This window comes from Salvelinus alpinus, chromosome 36 (assembly GCF_045679555.1).
Source record: "Salvelinus alpinus chromosome 36, SLU_Salpinus.1, whole genome shotgun sequence".
NCBI classification, from domain to species: Eukaryota; Metazoa; Chordata; class Actinopteri; order Salmoniformes; family Salmonidae; genus Salvelinus; species Salvelinus alpinus.
In genome coordinates this window covers 20,766,891-20,786,893 of record NC_092121.1, presented here as the reverse complement: position 1 = coordinate 20,786,893, position 20,003 = coordinate 20,766,891, and the positions used below count along the sequence as shown (strand labels likewise).

The 20,003-nt window shown below is 46.5% G+C and overlaps 1 protein-coding gene across 1 annotated transcript in view; it reads left to right on the top strand.

Annotated features, from left to right (window-relative positions):
* LOC139565023 (speckle-type POZ protein) overlaps positions 1-20,003 on the top strand; it is a 139,938-nt gene that overhangs the window by 99,276 nt on the left and 20,659 nt on the right. The window contains exons 7-10 of the mRNA XM_071385030.1: positions 4,671-4,848; positions 10,368-10,423; positions 12,529-12,651; positions 19,892-20,003. The exon at positions 19,892-20,003 is cut by the window's right edge and continues 31 nt beyond it. Of these exons, the coding sequence (XP_071241131.1) occupies positions 4,671-4,848; positions 10,368-10,423; positions 12,529-12,651; positions 19,892-20,003 (469 nt within the window). The remainder of the gene's footprint in view (positions 1-4,670; positions 4,849-10,367; positions 10,424-12,528; positions 12,652-19,891) is intronic.

Genomic DNA, 20,003 nt, shown 5'->3' with positions numbered 1-20,003 from the left:
ATAATGGGCCAGGTTAGCCAGTGTGATTAGCCTAGCGTGGCTAGCCGTGCCATACAGCGGCTGAGTGCACCGCCATGCTTACTTATACCAACAGACACACATGAAACAGAAACACTCCCATCTGTATTTACCACTATATATAATGAGTGCGGCCCAATTGGCACCCTATTCCCTACAGTCAAAAGTTGAGCACTATACAGGGAATAGGGCGCTATTTGAGACGCGACCATACAGAGTGCATCTCAACAGACCCAGTGCTGTCCGTGTTGACTTACCTGTTATCTCCCTCTTACTCAGTCTCCAGTTTACCAGTCATACAGAGTGCATCTCAACAGACCCAGTGCTGTCTGTTGACTTACCTGTTATCTCCCTCTTACTCAGTCTCCAGTTTACCAGTCATACAGAGTGCATCTCAACAGACCCAGTGCTGTTTGTTGACTTACCTGTTATCTCCCTCTTACTCAGTCTCCAGTTTACCAGTCATACAGAGTGCATCTCAACAGACCCAGTGCTGTCTGTTGACTTACCTGTTATCTCCCTCTTACTCAGTCTCCAGTTTACCAGTCATACAGAGTGCATCTCAACAGACCCAGTGCTGTTTGTTGACTTACCTGTTATCTCCCTCTTACTCAGTCTCCAGTTTACCAGTCATACAGAGTGCATCTCAACAGACCCAGTGCTGTCCGTGTTGACTTACCTGTTATCTCCCTCTTACTCAGTCTCCAGTTTACCAGTCATACAGAGTGCATCTCAACAGACCCAGTGCTGTCTGTTGACTTACCTGTTATCTCCCTCTTACTCAGTCTCCAGTTTACCAGTCATACAGAGTGCATCTCAACAGACCCAGTGCTGTTTGTTGACTTACCTGTTATCTCCCTCTTACTCAGTCTCCAGTTTACCAGTCATACAGAGTGCATCTCAACAGACCCAGTGCTGTCCGTGTTGACTTACCTGTTATCTCCCTCTTACTCAGTCTCCAGTTTACCAGTCATACAGAGTGCATCTCAACAGACCCAGTGCTGTCTGTTGACTTACCTGTTATCTCCCTCTTACTCAGTCTCCAGTTTACCAGTCATACAGAGTGCATCTCAACAGACCCAGTGCTGTCCGTGTTGACTTACCTGTTATCTCCCTCTTACTCAGTCTCCAGTTTACCAGTCATACAGAGTGCATCTCAACAGACCCAGTGCTGTCTGTTGACTTACCTGTTATCTCCCTCTTACTCAGTCTCCAGTTTACCAGTCATACAGAGTGCATCTCAACAGACCCAGTGCTGTTTGTTGACTTACCTGTTATCTCCCTCTTACTCAGTCTCCAGTTTACCAGTCATACAGAGTGCATCTCAACAGACCCAGTGCTGTCCGTGTTGACTTACCTGTTATCTCCCTCTTACTCAGTCTCCAGTTTACCAGTCATACAGAGTGCATCTCAACAGACCCAGTGCTGTCTGTTGACTTACCTGTTATCTCCCTCTTACTCAGTCTCCAGTTTACCAGTCATACAGAGTGCATCTCAACAGACCCAGTGCTGTTTGTTGACTTACCTGTTATCTCCCTCTTACTCAGTCTCCAGTTTACCAGTCATACAGAGTGCATCTCAACAGACCCAGTGCTGTCCGTGTTGACTTACCTGTTATCTCCCTCTTACTCAGTCTCCAGTTTACCAGTCATACAGAGTGCATCTCAACAGACCCAGTGCTGTCCGTGTTGACTTACCTGTTATCTCCCTCTTACTCAGTCTCCAGTTTACCAGTCATACAGAGTGCATCTCAACAGACCCAGTGCTGTCTGTTGACTTACCTGTTATCTCCCTCTTACTCAGTCTCCAGTTTACCAGTCATACAGAGTGCATCTCAACAGACCCAGTGCTGTCTGTTGACTTACCTGTTATCTCCCTCTTACTCAGTCTCCAGTTTACCTCTTTTAATCTGCCTCCTATACTGTCTTCTTTCTCCTTCGCTCTCTCATCTCAATCTTCATCTCTCCTCCACACATGTCTGTCTCTCCCAGTCCTTGTATGAGTTGCTAATCAGTGTCTTATGAGTGCCTTGTGAGTGTGTGTGTGTGGAGATGGATGTACATCATTCATACTAAAGTCCCCCTGGAGTGTGATTTATGGAGCCAGCTGTGGGTACCAGACTGTGCCACACACACAGTGATACACAATACTCGTGGTCACAATGCTCTCCTCTCAACATCACCATTTCTTTGTACTGTGTCCCTGTAATGTCATCACAGGAAATGAGCTTGTGTTGATGAGTCTATTTCCTCCTTGGGATCCTATACCCTCCTATTATTTCTGTCTGTCACCCTGTCCTGCCTTTTTTCTCCCAGTCTTTTATTCTCCATGTCTAACCCTCCCGCCCTGTCTTTCTCTCCCCTCCAGGCTAACACTTACACCTCCATCAGGAGCAAACAAGGGTCCTTGACATTCAATTTCCTGCTTGCCACACACTTTTTCATTGTGTGTTTTTCTCCCCTTTCGTCTCTGCCTGAGTCAGATGGGCGGACAGAGGAACGGAGATAGGAACAGACAGAGAGGGGGACAGGGAGGGTGTTTTCATGGGGGGCAGCCTCCATCCCTCCCTGTCTGAACAGACAGAGAGGGGGACAGGGAGGGTGTTTTCATGGGGGGCAGCCTCCATCCCTCCCTGTCTGAACAGACAGAGAGGGGGACAGGGAGGGTGTTTTCATGGGGGGCAGCCTCCATCCCTCCCTGTCTGAACAGACAGAGAGGGGGACAGGGAGGGTGTTTTCATGGGGGGCAGCCTCCATCCCTCCCTGTCTGAACAGACAGAGAGGGGGACAGGGAGGGTGTTTTCATGGGGGGCAGCCTCCATCCCTCCCTGTCTGAACAGACAGAGAGGGGGACAGGGAGGGTCTTTTCATGGGGGGCAGCCTCCATCCCTCCCTGTCTGAACAGACAGAGCGGGGGACAGGGAGGGTGTTTTCATGGGGGGCAGCCTCCATCCCTCCCTGTCTGAACAGACAGAGCGGGGGACAGGGAGGGTGTTTTCATGGGGGGCAGCCTCCATCCCTCCCTGTCTGAACAGACAGAGAGGGGGACAGGGAGGGTGTTTTCATGGGGGGCAGCCTCCATCCCTCCCTGTCTGAACAGAAAGAGAGGGGGACAGGGAGGGTGTTTTCATGGGGGGCAGCCTCCATCCCTCCCTGTCTGAACAGACAGAGAGGGGGACAGGGAGGGTGTTTTCATGGGGGGCAGCCTCCATCCCTCCCTGTCTGAACAGACAGAGAGGGGGACAGGGAGGGTCTTTTCATGGGGGGCAGCCTCCATCCCTCCCTGTCTGAACAGACAGAGAGGGGGACAGGGAGGGTGTTTTTCATGGGGGGCAGCCTCCATCCCTCCCTGTCTGAACAGACAGAGAGGGGGACAGGGAGGGTCTTTTCATGGGGGGCAGCCTCCATCCCTCCCTGTCTGAACAGACCAGTAGCAAGGTCACCTTACTGGGATGCATTTGGGAGTTTGTGGCCGTGACACAGCTTTTTCTAGGAACAGTTTTAGTGGCAATGAAACAACATATTTTTGGGGGAACCGTTTCAGTGTCTTAGGAATGCTGCTTTAAAATGTTTGGATTCTTCTTGGAAATTATTGTGCGATCTTTGGTTCTTTACTTTTGTGGTTTTAATGGTTGCTGATAACCTAATAGGAGTGTGTGTGGACGTGTTTAACTATACTTGTGGGGACCAGAAGTCCCCACAAGAACAGTAAACGAACAAAAACTGAGGACATTTTGTTATTCCCCACAAGGTCAGATGCTATTTCTAGGGGGTTAAGGTTAGAATTGGTGTTAAGGTTAGGAGGGAAAATAGGATATTGAATGGTACTACATTTGGTGTCCCAACAAGGTTAGTTGTACAAGACTGTGTGTGGGGCGCACGCTGTCCTGTAGTGAGATAAATTAGTACGTTCGATGTTGTCTTGAACAGGTGGCTAAGCCAGCATGGAGAATATATACACACCCTAATGATTAATAGACTGAGTCAAGTCCCTGTCTAGTGTCTTGTTTGAGTGGATGTGGTAAATGAGCAGAGCACACCGTTAATTCTTGGAGGTGTGTGTTTGCATGGCAGCTTTATTTAACAGTTGATGTATTGATTGGTGTGGCAGAGATCGTCTGTTAGTGGCTGATCTTCCTGTATATGATTTGATGTGTGTGTTTGATTTGTCCATTAGAAGGTGTAAGGTGATAGACGGTCTAATACCACTGATGTCTGTCTGTTGGTTGCTGTCATGTATACAGTGTGAGTAGACTGACTGACTGATCTTCCTGTATATGATTTGATGTGTGTGTTGTCTGATTTGTCCATTAGAAGGTGTAAGGTGATAGACGGTCTAATACCACTGATGTCTGTCTGTTGGTTGCTGTCATGTATACAGTGTGAGTAGACTGACTGGCTGATCTTCCTGTATATGATTTGATGTGTGTGTTGTCTGATTTGTCCATTAGAAGGTGTAAGGTGATAGACGGTCTAATACCACTGATGTCTGTCTGTTGGTTGCTGTCATGTATACAGTGTGAGTAGACTGACTGGCTGATCTTCCCTTTCTCCGTCTTTCTTTTTTTCTTTATTTTCTACATTTCTTTTTCTCTCTCTTTCTCATTTTCTCTCTCGTCTCCTGTCTCTCCGTCTATCTCTCCCTCCCTGTAGGTGAGTGTGGTGCAGGACTCTGTGAACATCTCAGGTCAGAACACTATGAACATGGTGAAGGTGCCAGACTGCAGGCTGGCCGATGAGCTGGGAGGGCTGTGGGAACACTCCCGCTTCACTGACTGCTCCCTGTGTGTGGCGGGACAGGAGTTCCAGGCACACAAAGCCATCCTGGCAGGTAAGACTACTTTTGTCTCGCACGCCACGCACGTGCATACTGACCACACAGAATGTTCTACTTGCAGACCCTCAAGCAACCGTGGCCCCTCATGATAAGTTTAGATTTTTGGGGGCCCCCCAGCCCCATCAAAGTTTCCCATCCCTGCCATAAACCCATAGATGGTGAATCTTTCAAATAAGTTGGGTTTTAAGCAAAAAAACAAAGCACTTTTATTTTTATTTTTTACTAACAACAATATTTCTAAACAGGATCGGGTCAGAAGCATGATATCATAAATCACATCTCTCGTTCCATGAGCGTAAGGCAATGTGTGCACACGTAGACTTAGGGCTCTTGGGCCGGAGGCATGGATGTTTGTCCTATCCATTGAATATAGTTTATTAAATAGTTCACACTAACCATACAATAGGCCTAGTTAGAACAAACATAGCCAATGTATTTTTTGATATTGGCTTCAATATGGAAATATTCGTCTACACACATTGCGCTAACAGCCATGGACATTGCCCAAACGTTATAATAAGATAGGTCTACCATCGCTGTTGATATGGCCGGTTAGTGACTTTGCCACGTAAAATGTAAACAAATTAACAGGCTACGTGCGGATTCAGCACCAAGGACAGCGAACGAAATTTCCGTAATTTGACATTTAGGTTCAGATAAAAGTGGAAGATGGATTTTTTTGGTCAAAATGATAAAGGAAAAACACAAGCAGTCTATTGCAATAACTTAATTTTCCTAAAGTGACTTCCTACAGTCACTGACACCTTTCATTCCATGGGCATCGCACATAGGCCTAATGAGTCCAAACTTATCACAGTAGCTGCATGGATAAAAATGTAAAGAAAAAACGTGAATGTCTGACTGTTTGGATGCTCATGCTATTTTTTTATAAAACATTGCTTATAGGCTACTGATTATGCTACTGTGAGCCTCCACGGACCAAATCAATGCTATAACCAATTGCATTACCAGAAAATCCAGCTTTTGGTGAGTCTTAAATATCACCAGAAGCACTGCTTGAAGTTGGGACATTGGCACACGTATTTAAAGACACCCCAAATATTTCCACTCCTCCCACCGCAGCGCACGCGAGCTGATATAAGACAGGTAAATTACCAACCCTTGCGCCAGGGTTGGAAATTAGTGGAGTGCTGGCTTTTAGAAGTTGAAATTGCCAAAGAGCAGGCTTTTAATTGCAGCTGCAAAGAGAGCCCCATGACTGAGTATCTGAATGAAACTTTGAGGAACTCTCCCTGTGGAGAATGGGAATGGCTGTCAATTATCCAGTCATTTTGAGACATTTTAATTGTGTGCTACTGTGGCATTGGGGTCTTCACTCTCTCTCTCCACCCCCTCATCTGGCTGTCTGCACCTCCCTCTCTCCTTTTCTCCTTCGCTTCCTCCGCTACCTGGGTTAGGTGACACCCACTCCCCTCATTGTTCTCCCTCTCCACCACCGTTCCTGTGACAACTCTCCGGGCCGTTAATCGCTGTGGAGACGGACAGAGCGGGATCAAAAGGGCTGTGGAAGTGTGTGTGCTGGCTGAGCGGAACGCTTTAAATTGGCTTCTTATTGGTCATGTGATCTAAAACAGTCTGTGGTGCTTCTCTCTGTCTACTGCAGAACGAGCTCGGCACTGCCTCTCTATAATACCCTCACACAGCTATGGCACAACACTCACACAAAACAACTCTCAGCTATGGAACAACACTCACAACAAAACAACTCTCAGCTGTGGAACAACACTCACAACAAAACAACTCTCAGCTATGGAACAACACTCACAACAAAACAACTCTCAGCTATGGAACAACACTCACAACAAAACAACTCTCAGCTGTGGAACAACACTCACAACAAAACAACTCTCAGCTATGGAACAACACTCACAACAAAACAACTCTCAGCTGTGGAACAACACTCACAACAAAACAACTCTCAGCTGTGGAACAACACTCACAACAAAACAACTCTCAGCTATGGAACAACACTCACACAAAACAACTCTCAGCTATGGAACAACACTCACACAAAACAACTCTCAGCTATGGAACAACACTCACAACAAAACAACTCTCAGCTGTGGAACAACGCTCACAACAAAACAACTCTCAGCTGTGGAACAACGCTCACAACAAAACAACTCTCAGCTATGGAACAACACTCACAACAAAACAACTCTCAGCTGTGGAACAACGCTCACAACAAAACAACTCTCAGCTGTGGAACAACGCTCACAACAAAACAACTCTCAGCTATGGAACAACACAACAAAACAACTCTCAGCTATGGAACAACACTCACAACAAAACAACTCAGCTATGGAACAACGCTCACAACAAAACAACTCTCAGCTATGGCACAACGCTCACAACAAAACAACTCTCAGCTATGGAACAACGCTCACAACAAAACAACTCTCAGCTGTGGAACAACGCTCACAACAAAACAACTCTCAGCTATGGAACAACGCTCACAACAAAACAACTCTCAGCTGTGGAACAACACTCACAACAAAACAACTCTCAGCTATGGAACAACGCTCACAACAAAACAACTCTCAGCTGTGGAACAACACTCACAACAAAACAACTCTCAGCTGTGGAACAACGCTCACAACAAAACAACTCTCAGCTGTGGAACAACACTCACAACAAAACAACTCTCAGCTGTGGAACAACACTCACAACAAAACAACTCTCAGCTATGGAACAACGCTCACAACAAAACAACTCTCAGCTGTGGAACAACACTCACAACAAAACAACTCTCAGCTGTGGAACAACACTCACAACAAAACAACTCTCAGCTATGGAACAACGCTCACAACAAAACAACTCTCAGCTATGGAACAACGCTCACAACAAAACAACTCTCAGCTGTGGAACAACACTCACAACAAAACAACTCTCAGCTATGGAACAACGCTCACAACAAAACAACTCTCAGCTGTGGAACAACACTCACAACAAAACAACTCTCAGCTGTGGAACAACACTCACAACAAAACAACTCTCAGCTGTGGAACAACACTCACAACAAAACAACTCTCAGCTATGGAACAACGCTCACAACAAAACAACTCTCAGCTGTGGAACAACACTCACAACAAAACAACTCTCAGCTGTGGAACAACACTCACAACAAAACAACTCTCAGCTATGGAACAACGCTCACAACAAAACAACTCTCAGCTGTGGAACAACACTCACAACAAAACAACTCTCAGCTGTGGAACAACGCTCACAACAAAACAACTCTCAGCTGTGGAACAACACTCACAACAAAACAACTCTCAGCTGTGGAACAACACTCACAACAAAACAACTCTCAGCTATGGAACAACGCTCACAACAAAACAACTCTCAGCTGTGGAACAACACTCACAACAAAACAACTCTCAGCTGTGGAACAACACTCACAACAAAACAACTCTCAGCTATGGAACAACGCTCACAACAAAACAACTCTCAGCTGTGGAACAACGCTCACAACAAAACAACTCTCAGCTGTGGAACAACACTCACAACAAAACAACTCTCAGCTGTGGAACAACACTCACAACAAAACAACTCTCAGCTGTGGAACAACACTCACAACAAAACAACTCTCAGCTGTGGAACAACACTCACAACAAAACAACTCTCAGCTATGGAACAACGCTCACAACAAAACAACTCTCAGCTATGGAACAACGCTCACAACAAAACAACGCTCAGCTGTGGAACAACGCTCACAACAAAACAACTCTCAGCTATGGAACAACGCTCACAACAAAACAACTCTCAGCTATGGAACAACGCTCACAACAAAACAACTCTCAGCTGTGGAACAACGCTCACAACAAAACAACTCAGCTGTGGAACAACACTCACAACAAAACAACTCAGCTGTGGAACAACGCTCACAACAAAACAACTCTCAGCTGTGGAACAGCACTCACAACAAAACAACTCTCAGCTGTGGAACAACGCTCACAACAAAACAACTCTCAGCTGTGGAACAACGCTCACAACAAAACAACTCTCAGCTGTGGAACAGCACTCACAACAAAACAACTCTCAGCTGTGGAACAACGCTCACAACAAAACAACTCTCAGCTATGGAACAACACTCACAACAAAACAACTCTCAGCTGTGGAACAACGCTCACAACAAAACAACTCAGCTGTGGAACAACACTCACACAAAACAACTCTCAGCTGTGGAACAACACTCACAACAAAACAACTCTCAGCTATGCAACAACACTCACAACAAAACAACTCTCAGCTATGGAACAACGCTCACAACAAAACAACTCTCAGCTGTGGAACAACACTCACAACAAAACAACTCTCAGCTATGGAACAACACTCACAACAAAACAACTCTCAGCTGTGGAACAACGCTCACAACAAAACAACTCTCAGCTGTGGAACAACGCTCACAACAAAACAACTCTCAGCTATGGAACAACACTCACAACAAAACAACTCTCAGCTGTGGAACAACACTCACAACAAAACAACTCTCAGCTGTGGAACAACACTCACAACAAAACAACTCTCAGCTATGGAACAACACTCACAACAAAACAACTCTCAGCTGTGGAACAGCACTCACAACAAAACAACTCTCAGCTATGGAACAACGCTCACAACAAAACAACTCAGCTGTGGAACAACACTCACAACAAAACAACTCTCAGCTGTGGAACAACACTCACAACAAAACAACTCTCAGCTGTGGAACAGCATTCCAGGTGTCCTACTCCCAAGGACACTAGTCTCATACTGTCATAGAGAGGAATCCCATTTCTTTTTTAGAAAAACACATGTAGACTATGAAACAATGATGATTTAGAGGGGGAAACTGTCTTCCTGTGGATAATGGGAATGGTTGTCAATTATTAAGTCATTTTGAGCCATTTTAATTGTGTGCTGCTGTGGCGTAGGATTTCTCCATCTCTCTCTCTCTCTCTGACAAATCTCTGATGAATTAAACAACGCTATGTGGTTTAGTATGTCCCAAATTACACCGTTTTCCCTAGTGTGCTACCCTGGTCAAAAATAGTGCACTATATAGGAAATAGGGTGCCATTTGGGGCACATCCTGTATCTCCTGGTTCATGGCCCTGCTAGTCTTCAGTGAGAGCTGGTGCTGCTGGTCAAACTCATTGAAGATGGCTTCATTAGGCCTTGGGAGTAGCAGTAGCAGGACGGTGTGTACAGGAGGCTGTCATTCTTTACACTGCCCCTGTGGCAGACAGACAGATGGGAGACACATCAGCCAACTAAACTATTCTTTCTCCTTCTCTCTCTCCTTCTCTCGCTCACTTGCTCTATCAATCTATCCATGTACAAATTACCTCAACTAACCTGTACACCCGCACATTGACTCGGTACCGGTACCCCCTGTATATAGCCTCGTTATGTTACTTTTTATTTGAGTTTATTTAGTAAATATTTTCTTAACTCCCATTTCTTGAACTGTAAGTAAGCATTGTATTCTCTCTACCCTCCCTCCCCAGCCCGATCGCCAGTGTTCAGTGCCATGTTTGAGCACGAGATGGAGGAGAGTAAAAAGGTGAGTGTTGTAGACAGTGTTGTTACCTGAACAGTCCTGTGTCTCAGTGGGGAGGATCTTCACATATCTTTCTCTCTGTTGCATCATCACTAGTTCAGACAGGAATGTGTCTACACGGTTACTGTACCCTTCCAGAATGTTGCCTCTGTCTGCATGGAGTTGGCAGGCTCACTGTAAGATCTGTGACTGTAGGATTTGTGGGAGTTTGACCAAAATAGATTCTTGCTAGGTGTGTGTGTGTGTGAGCCCCGTGCCATGGTGAGTCCTGCTCATCTGATAGGGAGGTGGTGAGATTGAACGTTGAGATTGAACATCAGTGATTTAGAGGTCGTGTTGGCAGAATATTGATGCGGGCCCTGCTCAAATGGCGATATTATAAAGCACACAGCGAGGAAAACATCTTAATTGCTATATAAGTGGGCGTCTTCATCAGGGAGAGGGGGAGGGATGTGTCCCCATATGATAGAGAAAACAGATTCAACAATCTATAGAGGGAGAATGAATGCGTTTGTAAATAAACACAATAATAGCCAAGACTTGTGCCTGTTTGTGTGTATTGGTAGACTCTGTGTGTGTTGGTGTAGACTCTGTCTGTGTGTGTGTGTGTGTGTGTGTTGGTAGACCATGAAAGATGACATGTGTACTCTCTGTACATGCTGAATGTTTGTGTTTGTTGGTGATAAACAAACACGTGTATGTCTGTGCTAATGTGTAATGGGTTGATTTGTAGTGTGCTGTTTTGTTAGTGTTAGTGTTAATGTGCTATGAGCTGTCTGTATACCCGGCCTGACCCCTCTGAAATACCTCAGGTCGCCGTGGCGACGATAAAGCAGCAACATAATTGGTTTACTGCCTTGTTCTGCCTCGTGGAGCGGAGAAAAGGGTTCAGGGTTACCGTTACCGTGCCGACGAGCGATAAAGAGCGCTTGCCGTTGGCTGCAGGCACCGTTCGTTGGGAACGAATGCTCCGGATTAATTCCAGGAATCGACTGTGGGGGGAAAAATACATCTCAAATGTCGTTTTCAATTTTGAGGTTGAACGTGTTCAGACTGTTTCAGAGGTGCTCTGGTCTGCTCACAACTATTTGGTGTGTGTGTTTTATGGGTGTAGACATGGTGGGTTTGTGACATGAATGATAAAGTAGATAGTAAAATTAGCTATACTGAGCAAAAATATAAACGCAGCGATTTTACAGAGTTACAGTTCATAAGGAAATCAGTCAATTGAAATAAATTCATTAGGCCCAGATCTATGGATTTCACATGATTGGGTCGGGGCGCAGCCATGGGTGGGCCTGGGAGGGCATAGGCCCACTGCGGAGCCAGGCCCAGCAAATCAGAATTAGTTTTTCCCCACAAAAGGGCTTTATTACAGAATTACAGGCAGACAAACACTCCTCAGCACCCCCTTCCTCTTCCCCCCTGACTGTCTCGCAGGTGAAGAATCCAGATGTGGAGGTCCTGGGCTGGCGTGGTTACACGTGGTCTGCGGTTGTGAGGCCTTTTGGATGTATTGCCAAATTCTCTAAAACGGCATTTAAGGTGGCTTATGGTAGAGAAATGAACATTCAAATCTCTGGCAACAGCTCTGGTGCACATTCTTGCAGTCAGCATGCTAATTGCACGCTCCCTCAACTTGAGACATCTGTAGCATTGTTTTGTGTGACAAAACGGTACATTTTAGTGGCCTTTATTGTCCCCAGCACAAGGTGCACCTGTGTAATGTTCATGCTATTCAATCAACTTCTTGATATGCCGCACCTGTCAGGTGGATGGATTGTCTTGGCCAAGGAAAAATGCTCACTAACAGGAATGTCAACTAATTTTGTGCACAAATGAGCTTTTTGTGTGTATGGAACATTTCTGGAATCTTATATTTCAGCCCATGAAACATGGGACCAGCATTTTACATGTTGCGTTTCAATTTTTGTTCAGTGTACATAGATTAACTTCACCTATCTGAAATGAGTTAAGCCGACTGCATCATGGGAAGACTGCTGGAACAGGATCACAGTCAATGGAGTGCTCATAATGGGTCTGATGTTGGGAAGTTGTGGTAATATAGGCTCTGAGCACTGCCCTGGGTCTCTTCTCTCCTCCTCCAGAACCGTGTGGAGATCAACGATGTGGAGCCCGAGGTGTTCAAGGAGATGATGTGCTTCATCTACACAGGCAAAGCCCCCAACCTGGACAAGATGGCTGACGACCTGCTGGCTGCGGCTGACAAGGTTAGTGTGGGTGGAGGAGGAATGAGGAGGTGTGTGTATTTATTTTTTATTTATTTTTTTATTTCACCTATATTTAACCAGGTAGGCTAGTTGAGAACAAGTTCTCATTTGCAACTGCGACCTGGCCAAGATAAAGCATAGCAGTGTGAACAGACAACACAGAGTTACACATGGAGTAAACAATAAACAAGTCAAAACATGGTAGAAAAAAAAGAGAATCTATATACAATGTGTGCAAAAGGCATGAGGTAGGCAATAAATCGAATAATTACAATTTAGCAGATTAACACTGGAGTGATAAATCATCAGATGATCATGTGCAAGAAGAGATACTGGTGTGCAAAAGAGCAGAAAAGTAAATAAATAAAAGCAGTATGGGGGGTGAGGTAGGTAAATTGGGTGGGTAGTTTACAGATGGACTATGTACAGCTGCAGCGATCGGTTAGCTGCTCGGATAGCAGATTTTTAAAGTTGTTGAGGGAGATAAAAGTCTCCAACTTCAGAGATTTTTGCAATTCGTTCCAGTCGCAGGCAGCAGAGAACTGGAAGGAAAGGCGTCCAAATGAGGTTTTGGCTTTAGGGATGATCAGTGAGATACACCTGCTGGAGCGCGTGTTGCGGGTGGGTGTAGCCATCGTGACCAGTGAACTGAGATAAGGCGGCACTTTACCTAGCATAGCCTTGTAGATGACCTGGAGCCAGTGGGTCTGACGACGAACATGTAGCGAGGGCCAGCCGACTAGGGCATACAGGTCGCAGTGGTGGGTCGTATAAGGTGCTTTAGTAACAAAACGAATGGCACTGTGATAAACTGCATCCAGTTTGCTGAGTAGAGTATTGGAAGCTATTTTGTAGATGACATCGCCGAAGTCGAGGATCGGTAGGATAGTCAGTTTTACTAGGGTAAGTTTGGCGGCGTGAGTGAAGGAGGCTTTGTTGCGGAATAGAAAGCCGATTCTTGCTTTGATTTTGGATTGGAGATGTTTGATATGAGTCTGGAGGGAGAGTTTGCAGTCTAGCCAGACACCTAGGTACTTATAGATGTCCACATATTCTAGGTCGGAACCGTCCAGGGTGGTGATGCTAGTCGGGCGTGCGGGTGCAGGCAGCGAACGGTTGAAAAGCATGCATTTGGTTTTACTAGCGTTTAAGAGCAGTTGGAGGCCACGGAAGGAGTGTTGTATGGCATTGAAGCTCGTTTGGAGGTTAGATAGCACAGTGTCCAAGGAAGGGCCGGAAGTATATAGAATGGTGTCGTCTGCGTAGAGGTGGATCAGGGAATCGCCCGCAGCAAGAGCAACATCATTGATGTATACAGAGAAAAGAGTCGGCCCGAGAATTGAACCCTGTGGTACCCCCATAGAGACTGCCAGAGGACCGGACAACATGCCCTCCGATTTGACACACTGAACTCTGTCTGCAAAGTAGTTGGTGAACCAGGCAAGGCAGTCATTAGAAAAACCGAGGCTACTGAGTCTGCCGATAAGAATATGGTGATTGACAGAGTCGAAAGCCTTGGCCAGGTCGATGAAGACGGCTGCACAGTAATGTCTTTTATCGATGGCGGTTATGATATCGTTTAGTACCTTGAGCGTGGCTGAGGTGCACCCATGACCGGCTCGGAAACCGGATTGCACAGCGGAGAAGGTACGGTGGGATTCGAGATGGTCAGTGATCTGTTTGTTGACTTGGCTTTCGAAGACCTTAGATAGGCAGGGCAGGATGGATATAGGTCTGTAACAGTTTGGGTCCCGGGTGTCTCCCCCTTTGAAGAGGGGGATGACCGCGGCAGCTTTCCAATCCTTGGGGATCTCAGATGATACGAAGGAGAGGTTGAACAGGCTGGTGATAGGGGGTGCGACAATGGCGGCGGACAGTTTCAGAAATAGGGGGTCCAGATTGTCAAGCCCAGCTGATTTGTATGGGTCCAGGTTTTCCAGCTCTTTCAGAACATCTGCTATCTGGATTTGGGTAAAGGAGAAGCTGGGGAGGCTTGGGCGAGTAGCAGCGGGGGGGGCGGGGCTGTTGGCCAAGGTTGGAGTCGCCAGGAGGAAGGCATGGCCAGCCATTGAGAAATGCTTGTTGAAGTCTTCGATTATCACGGATTTATCGGTGGTGACCGTGTTACCTAGCCTCAGTGCAGTGGGCAGCTGGGAGGAGGTGCTCTTGTTCTCCATGGACTTTACAATATCCCAGAACTTTTTGGAGTTAGAGCTACAGGATGCAAATTTCTGCTTGAAAAAGGGTTGTATCGGGTTGTATATCGTATCTGATATCATATTGTATGGATGAGTGAGTATGTCATGTTATGTTCTCTGGCGTACAGTATGTTATGTTCATGTGTGTGAGGTGTATGTGATGCTATGTACCATATGTAGTGGTCCTGTGTGTAGAATGATGCTAGGTCTTTGTGAGGTGTATGTGACTAAATAAATGAACTGAATGTGGCAGAATTCAACCTCCATAACTTCCTTGGTTTTCTGTCAACATATTTTTGTATTTTCTAGGACCCCAGGCCTGTTGATGCGCGAACACACACACACACACCCCACATTGTTTGTGTTAAGTGCTGCCCTTCGCTCCTCAAGGATTCCTTTTGTGACACTCCCTCATCTTAACTGCATTCATCCCTTCTCCTCCCATTCATTTCCTTCCCTCTCTTTTCTCATGCAGTGTGTGTGATTTATTTAATAACGGTGCATGTGTGTAACTCTGTAGGGAGCTGCTGGAATAACTGGAGGCCAAGGCCAGGTCTCACTAAGGTCCTCCTTACCCCTCTGATGCTATCCCAGCAGCCTCTCTGGCTACACAATAGTACAGCTCTTATGTAATATACACACACACACACACACACACACCTGAATCGCCAGCCTCAGTCCTCCTGGCTACTGTCTGAAGATTAGCAATGTTGTGGGGCTTTGCGTGTGTGTGGGTACCTACACTATATATACAAAGGTATGTGGACACCCCTTCAAGTTAGTGGATTGGGCTATTTCAGCCACACCTGTTTCTGACAGGTGTATAAAATCAAGCACACAGCCATGCAATCTCCATATACAAACATTGGCAGTAGAATGGCCTTACTGAAGAGCTCAGTGACTTTCAACGTGTCACTGTCATAGGATGCCACCTTTCCAACAAGTCAGTCTGTCAAATTCCTGCCCTGCTAGAGCTCCCCTGGTCAACTGTAAGTGCTGTTATTATGAAGTGGAAACGTCTAGGAGCAACAACGGCTCAGCCGTGAAGTGGTAGGCCACACAAGTTCATAGAATGGGACGGAGTGCTGAAGCTCGTAGCGCTTAAAAATCGTCTGCTCTCGGTTGCAACACTCACTACCGAGTTCCAAATTGCCTTTGGAAGCAACGTCAGCATAAAAACTGTTTGTCAGGAGCTTCATGAAATGGGTTTCCATGGCCGAGCAGCCTAGCGTCTTCTGGAGTGGTGTAAAGCTCGCTGCAATTGGACTCTGGAGCAGTGGAAAGCGTTCTCTGGAGTGATGACTCACGCTTCACTATCTTGCAGTCCGACGGACGAATCTGGGTTTGGCGGATGCTAATAGCCACCATGCGTAGTGCCAACTGTAAAGTTTGGTGGAATAATGGTCTGGGGCTGTTTTTCATGGTTCGGGCTAGGCCCCTTAGTTCCAGTAAAGGGAAATCTTAACTCTACACCATACAATGACATTCTAAATTATTCTGTGCTTCCAAATTTGTGCCAACAGTTTGGGGAAGGCCCTTTCCTGTTTCAGCATGACAATCCCTCAATCTCACACAAATCATCAAGGAACCCACCAGGTACAACCCTAAATCTGTAAACATGGGCACCCTCATAGACATTATCCTGACCAACTTGCCCTCCAAATACACTCTGCTGTCTTCAATCAGGATCTCAGTGATCACTGCCTCATTGCCTGTATCCGCTACGGGTCCGCGGTCAAACGACCACCCCTCATCACTGTCAAACGCTCCCTAAAACACTTCTGTGTGCAGGCCTTTCTAATTGACCTGGCCTGGGTATCCTGGAAGGATATTGACCTCATCCCGTCAGTTGAGGATGCCTGGTCATTCTTTAAAAGTAACTTCCTCACCATCTTAGATAAGCATGCCCCGTTCAAAAAATGCAGAACTAAGAACAGATATAGCCCTTGGTTCACTCTAGACCTGACTGCCCCCGACCAACACAAAAACATCCTGTGGCGGACTGCAATAGCAGTACACGCAGTCAGTCAGGAAAGCAAAGGCTAGCTTTTTCAAGCAGAAATTTGCATCCTGTAACTCTAACTCCAAAATGTTCTGGGACACTGTAAAGTCCATGGAGAACAAGAGCACATCCTCCCAGCTGCCCACTGCACTGAGGCTAGGAAACACTGTCACCACCGATAAATCCATGATAATCGAAAACTTCAACAAGCATTTCTCAACGGCTGGCCATGCCTTCCACCTGGCTACTCCAACCTCGGCCAACAGCTCCGCCCCCCCCCCCCCCCCCCCCGCCCCGCAGCTACTCGCCCAAGCGTCCCCAGCTTCTCCTTTACCAAAATCCAGATAGCAGATGTTCTGAAAGAGCTGCAAAACCTGGACCCATACAAATCAGCTGGGCTTGACAATCTAGACCCTCTATTTCTGAAACTATCCGCCGCCATTGTCGCAACCCCTATTACCAGCCTGTTCAACCTCTCTTTCATATCGTCTGAGATCCCCAAGGATTGGAAAGCTGCCGCGGTCATCCCCCTCTTCAAAGGGGGAGACACTCTAGACCCAAACTGTTACAAACCTATATCTATCCTACCCTGCCTTTCGTAAGTCTTCGAAAGCCAAGTTAACAAACAGATCACCGAACATTTAGAATCCCACCGTACCTTCTCCGCTATGCATTCTGGTTTCCGAGCTGGTCATGGGGGCACCTCAGCCACGCTCAAGGTCCTAAACGATATCATAACCGCCATCGATAAAAGACAGTACTGTGCAGCCGTCTTCATCGACCTGGCCAAGGCTTTCGACTCTGTCAATCACCGTATTCTTATCGGCAGACTCAGTAGCCTCGGTTTTTCTGATGATGCCTTGCCTGGTTCACCAACTACTTTGCAGACAGAGTTCAGTGTGTCAAATCGGAGGGAATGTTGTCCGGTCCTCTGGCAGTTTCTATGGGTTCTCCACAGGGTTCAATTCTCGGGCCGACTCTTTTCTCTGTATATATCAATGATGTTGCTCTTGCTGCGGGCGATTCCCTGATCCACCTCTACGCAGACGACACCATTCTGTATACTTCTGGCCCTTCCTTGGACACTGTGCTATCTAACCTCCAAACATGCTTCAATGCTTTACAACACTCCCTCCGTGGCCTCCAACTGCTCTTAAACGCTAGTAAAACCAAATGCATGCTTTTCAACCGTTCGCTGCCTGCACCCGCCCGCCCGACTAGCATCACCACCCTGGACGGTTCCGACCTAGAATATGTGGACAACTACAAATACCTAGGTGTCTGGCTAGACTGTAAACTCTCCTTCCAGACTCATATTAAACATCTCCAATCAAGAATCGGCTTTCTATTTCGCAACAAAGCCTCCTTCACTCACGCCGCCAAACTTACCCTAGTAAAACTGACTATCCTACCGATCCTTGACTTCGGCGATGTCATCTACAAAATAGCTTCCAATACTCTACTCAGCAAACTAGATGCAGTTTATCATAGTGCCATCCGTTTTGTTACTAAAACACCTTGTACCACCCACCACTGCGACCTGTATGCTCTAGTCGGCTGGCCCTCGCTACATATTCGTCGCCAGACCCACTGGCTCCAGGTCATCTATAAGTCCATGCTAGGTAAAGCTCCGCCTTATCTCAGTTCACTGGTCACGATAACAACACCCACCCGTAGCACACGTTTCAGCAGGTATATCTCACTGGTCATCCCAAAAGCCAACACCTCATTTGGCCGCCTCTCCTTCCAGTTCTCTGCTGCCAGTGACTGGAACGAATTGCAAAAATCGCTGAAGTTGGAGACTTATTTCCCTCACCAACTTTAAACATCAGCTATCTGAGCAGCTAACCGATCGCTGCAGCTGTACGTAGTCCATCTGTAAACAGCCCACCCAATTTACCTACCTCATCCCCTTACTGTTTTTATTTACTTTTTCTGCTCTTTTGCACACCAGTATCTCTACTTGCACATGATCATCTGATTTATCACTCCAGTGTTAATCTTCTAAATTGTAATTATTTGCTCCTATGGCCTATTATTGCCTACCTCCTCATGCCTTTTGCACACAATGTATATAGACTCATTTTTCCCCCCCTACTGTGTTATTGACTTGTTTATTGTTTACTCCATGTGTAACTCTGTGTTGTTGTCTGTTCACACTGCTATGCTATATCTTGGCCAGGTCGCAGTTGTAAGTGAGAACTTGTTCTCAACTAGCCTACCTGGTTAAATAAAGGTGGGGGAAAAAAATGTCCCAGTGCACAAAGCGAGGTTCATACAGGAATCGTTTGTTGAGATCGATGTGGAAGAACTTGACTGGCCTGCAGAGAGCCATGACCTGAACCCCATCGAAAACCTTTGGGATGAATTGGAACGCCGACTGAGAGCCAGGCCTAATCGCCCAACATCGGTGCCTGATCTCACTAAGGCTCTTGTGGCTGAATGGAAGCAAGTCCCTGCAGCAATGTTCCAACATCTAGTGGAAAGCCTTCCCAGAAGAGTGGTGGCTGTTATTGCAGCAAAGGGGGGACCAACTCCATATTAATGCCCATGATTTTGGAATGAGATGTTTTACGTGCAGGTGTCCATACTTTTGTTCATGTAGTGTATATGTGATGTGCCCATTTGCACATCACACACTCGCCTATCTGTCAGTGTGTGGACGGTGGCCAGGCCTTTTGTGAGTGACTTTCTGCCTCAGAGTTGTGTGTGTTTGTCTACACTGTGGGTGTACTGTCCCGGCATGTGTTGAGTTGGACACCCAGGGTTTAACAGGACGTCAGATAAATCACCTTTCAGTGTTTACACACTACCATGATCTCTGCTCTCTCCCTGGTTCCCGCGCTCCACCTCCACCACTCACTGTCAACACTCCTTTTCAAACCCTCTCCCTCTCTCTCAAAGTCAAACTAGCTTCATTGACGTGACAGGAGCAATTTGATGTCATGAAATCATTACACAGTCCAGCATTTCCTATTGTAAATGGTGATAGATAGCAAATACAAATGTATTAGTTTTCCCCCCCCCATCTCTCTGTCAGTATGCTCTGGAGAGGCTGAAGGTGATGTGTGAGGATGCTCTGTGCACCAGTCTGTCTGTGGAGAACACTGCAGAGATCCTCATCCTGGCAGACCTGCACAGTGCAGACCAAC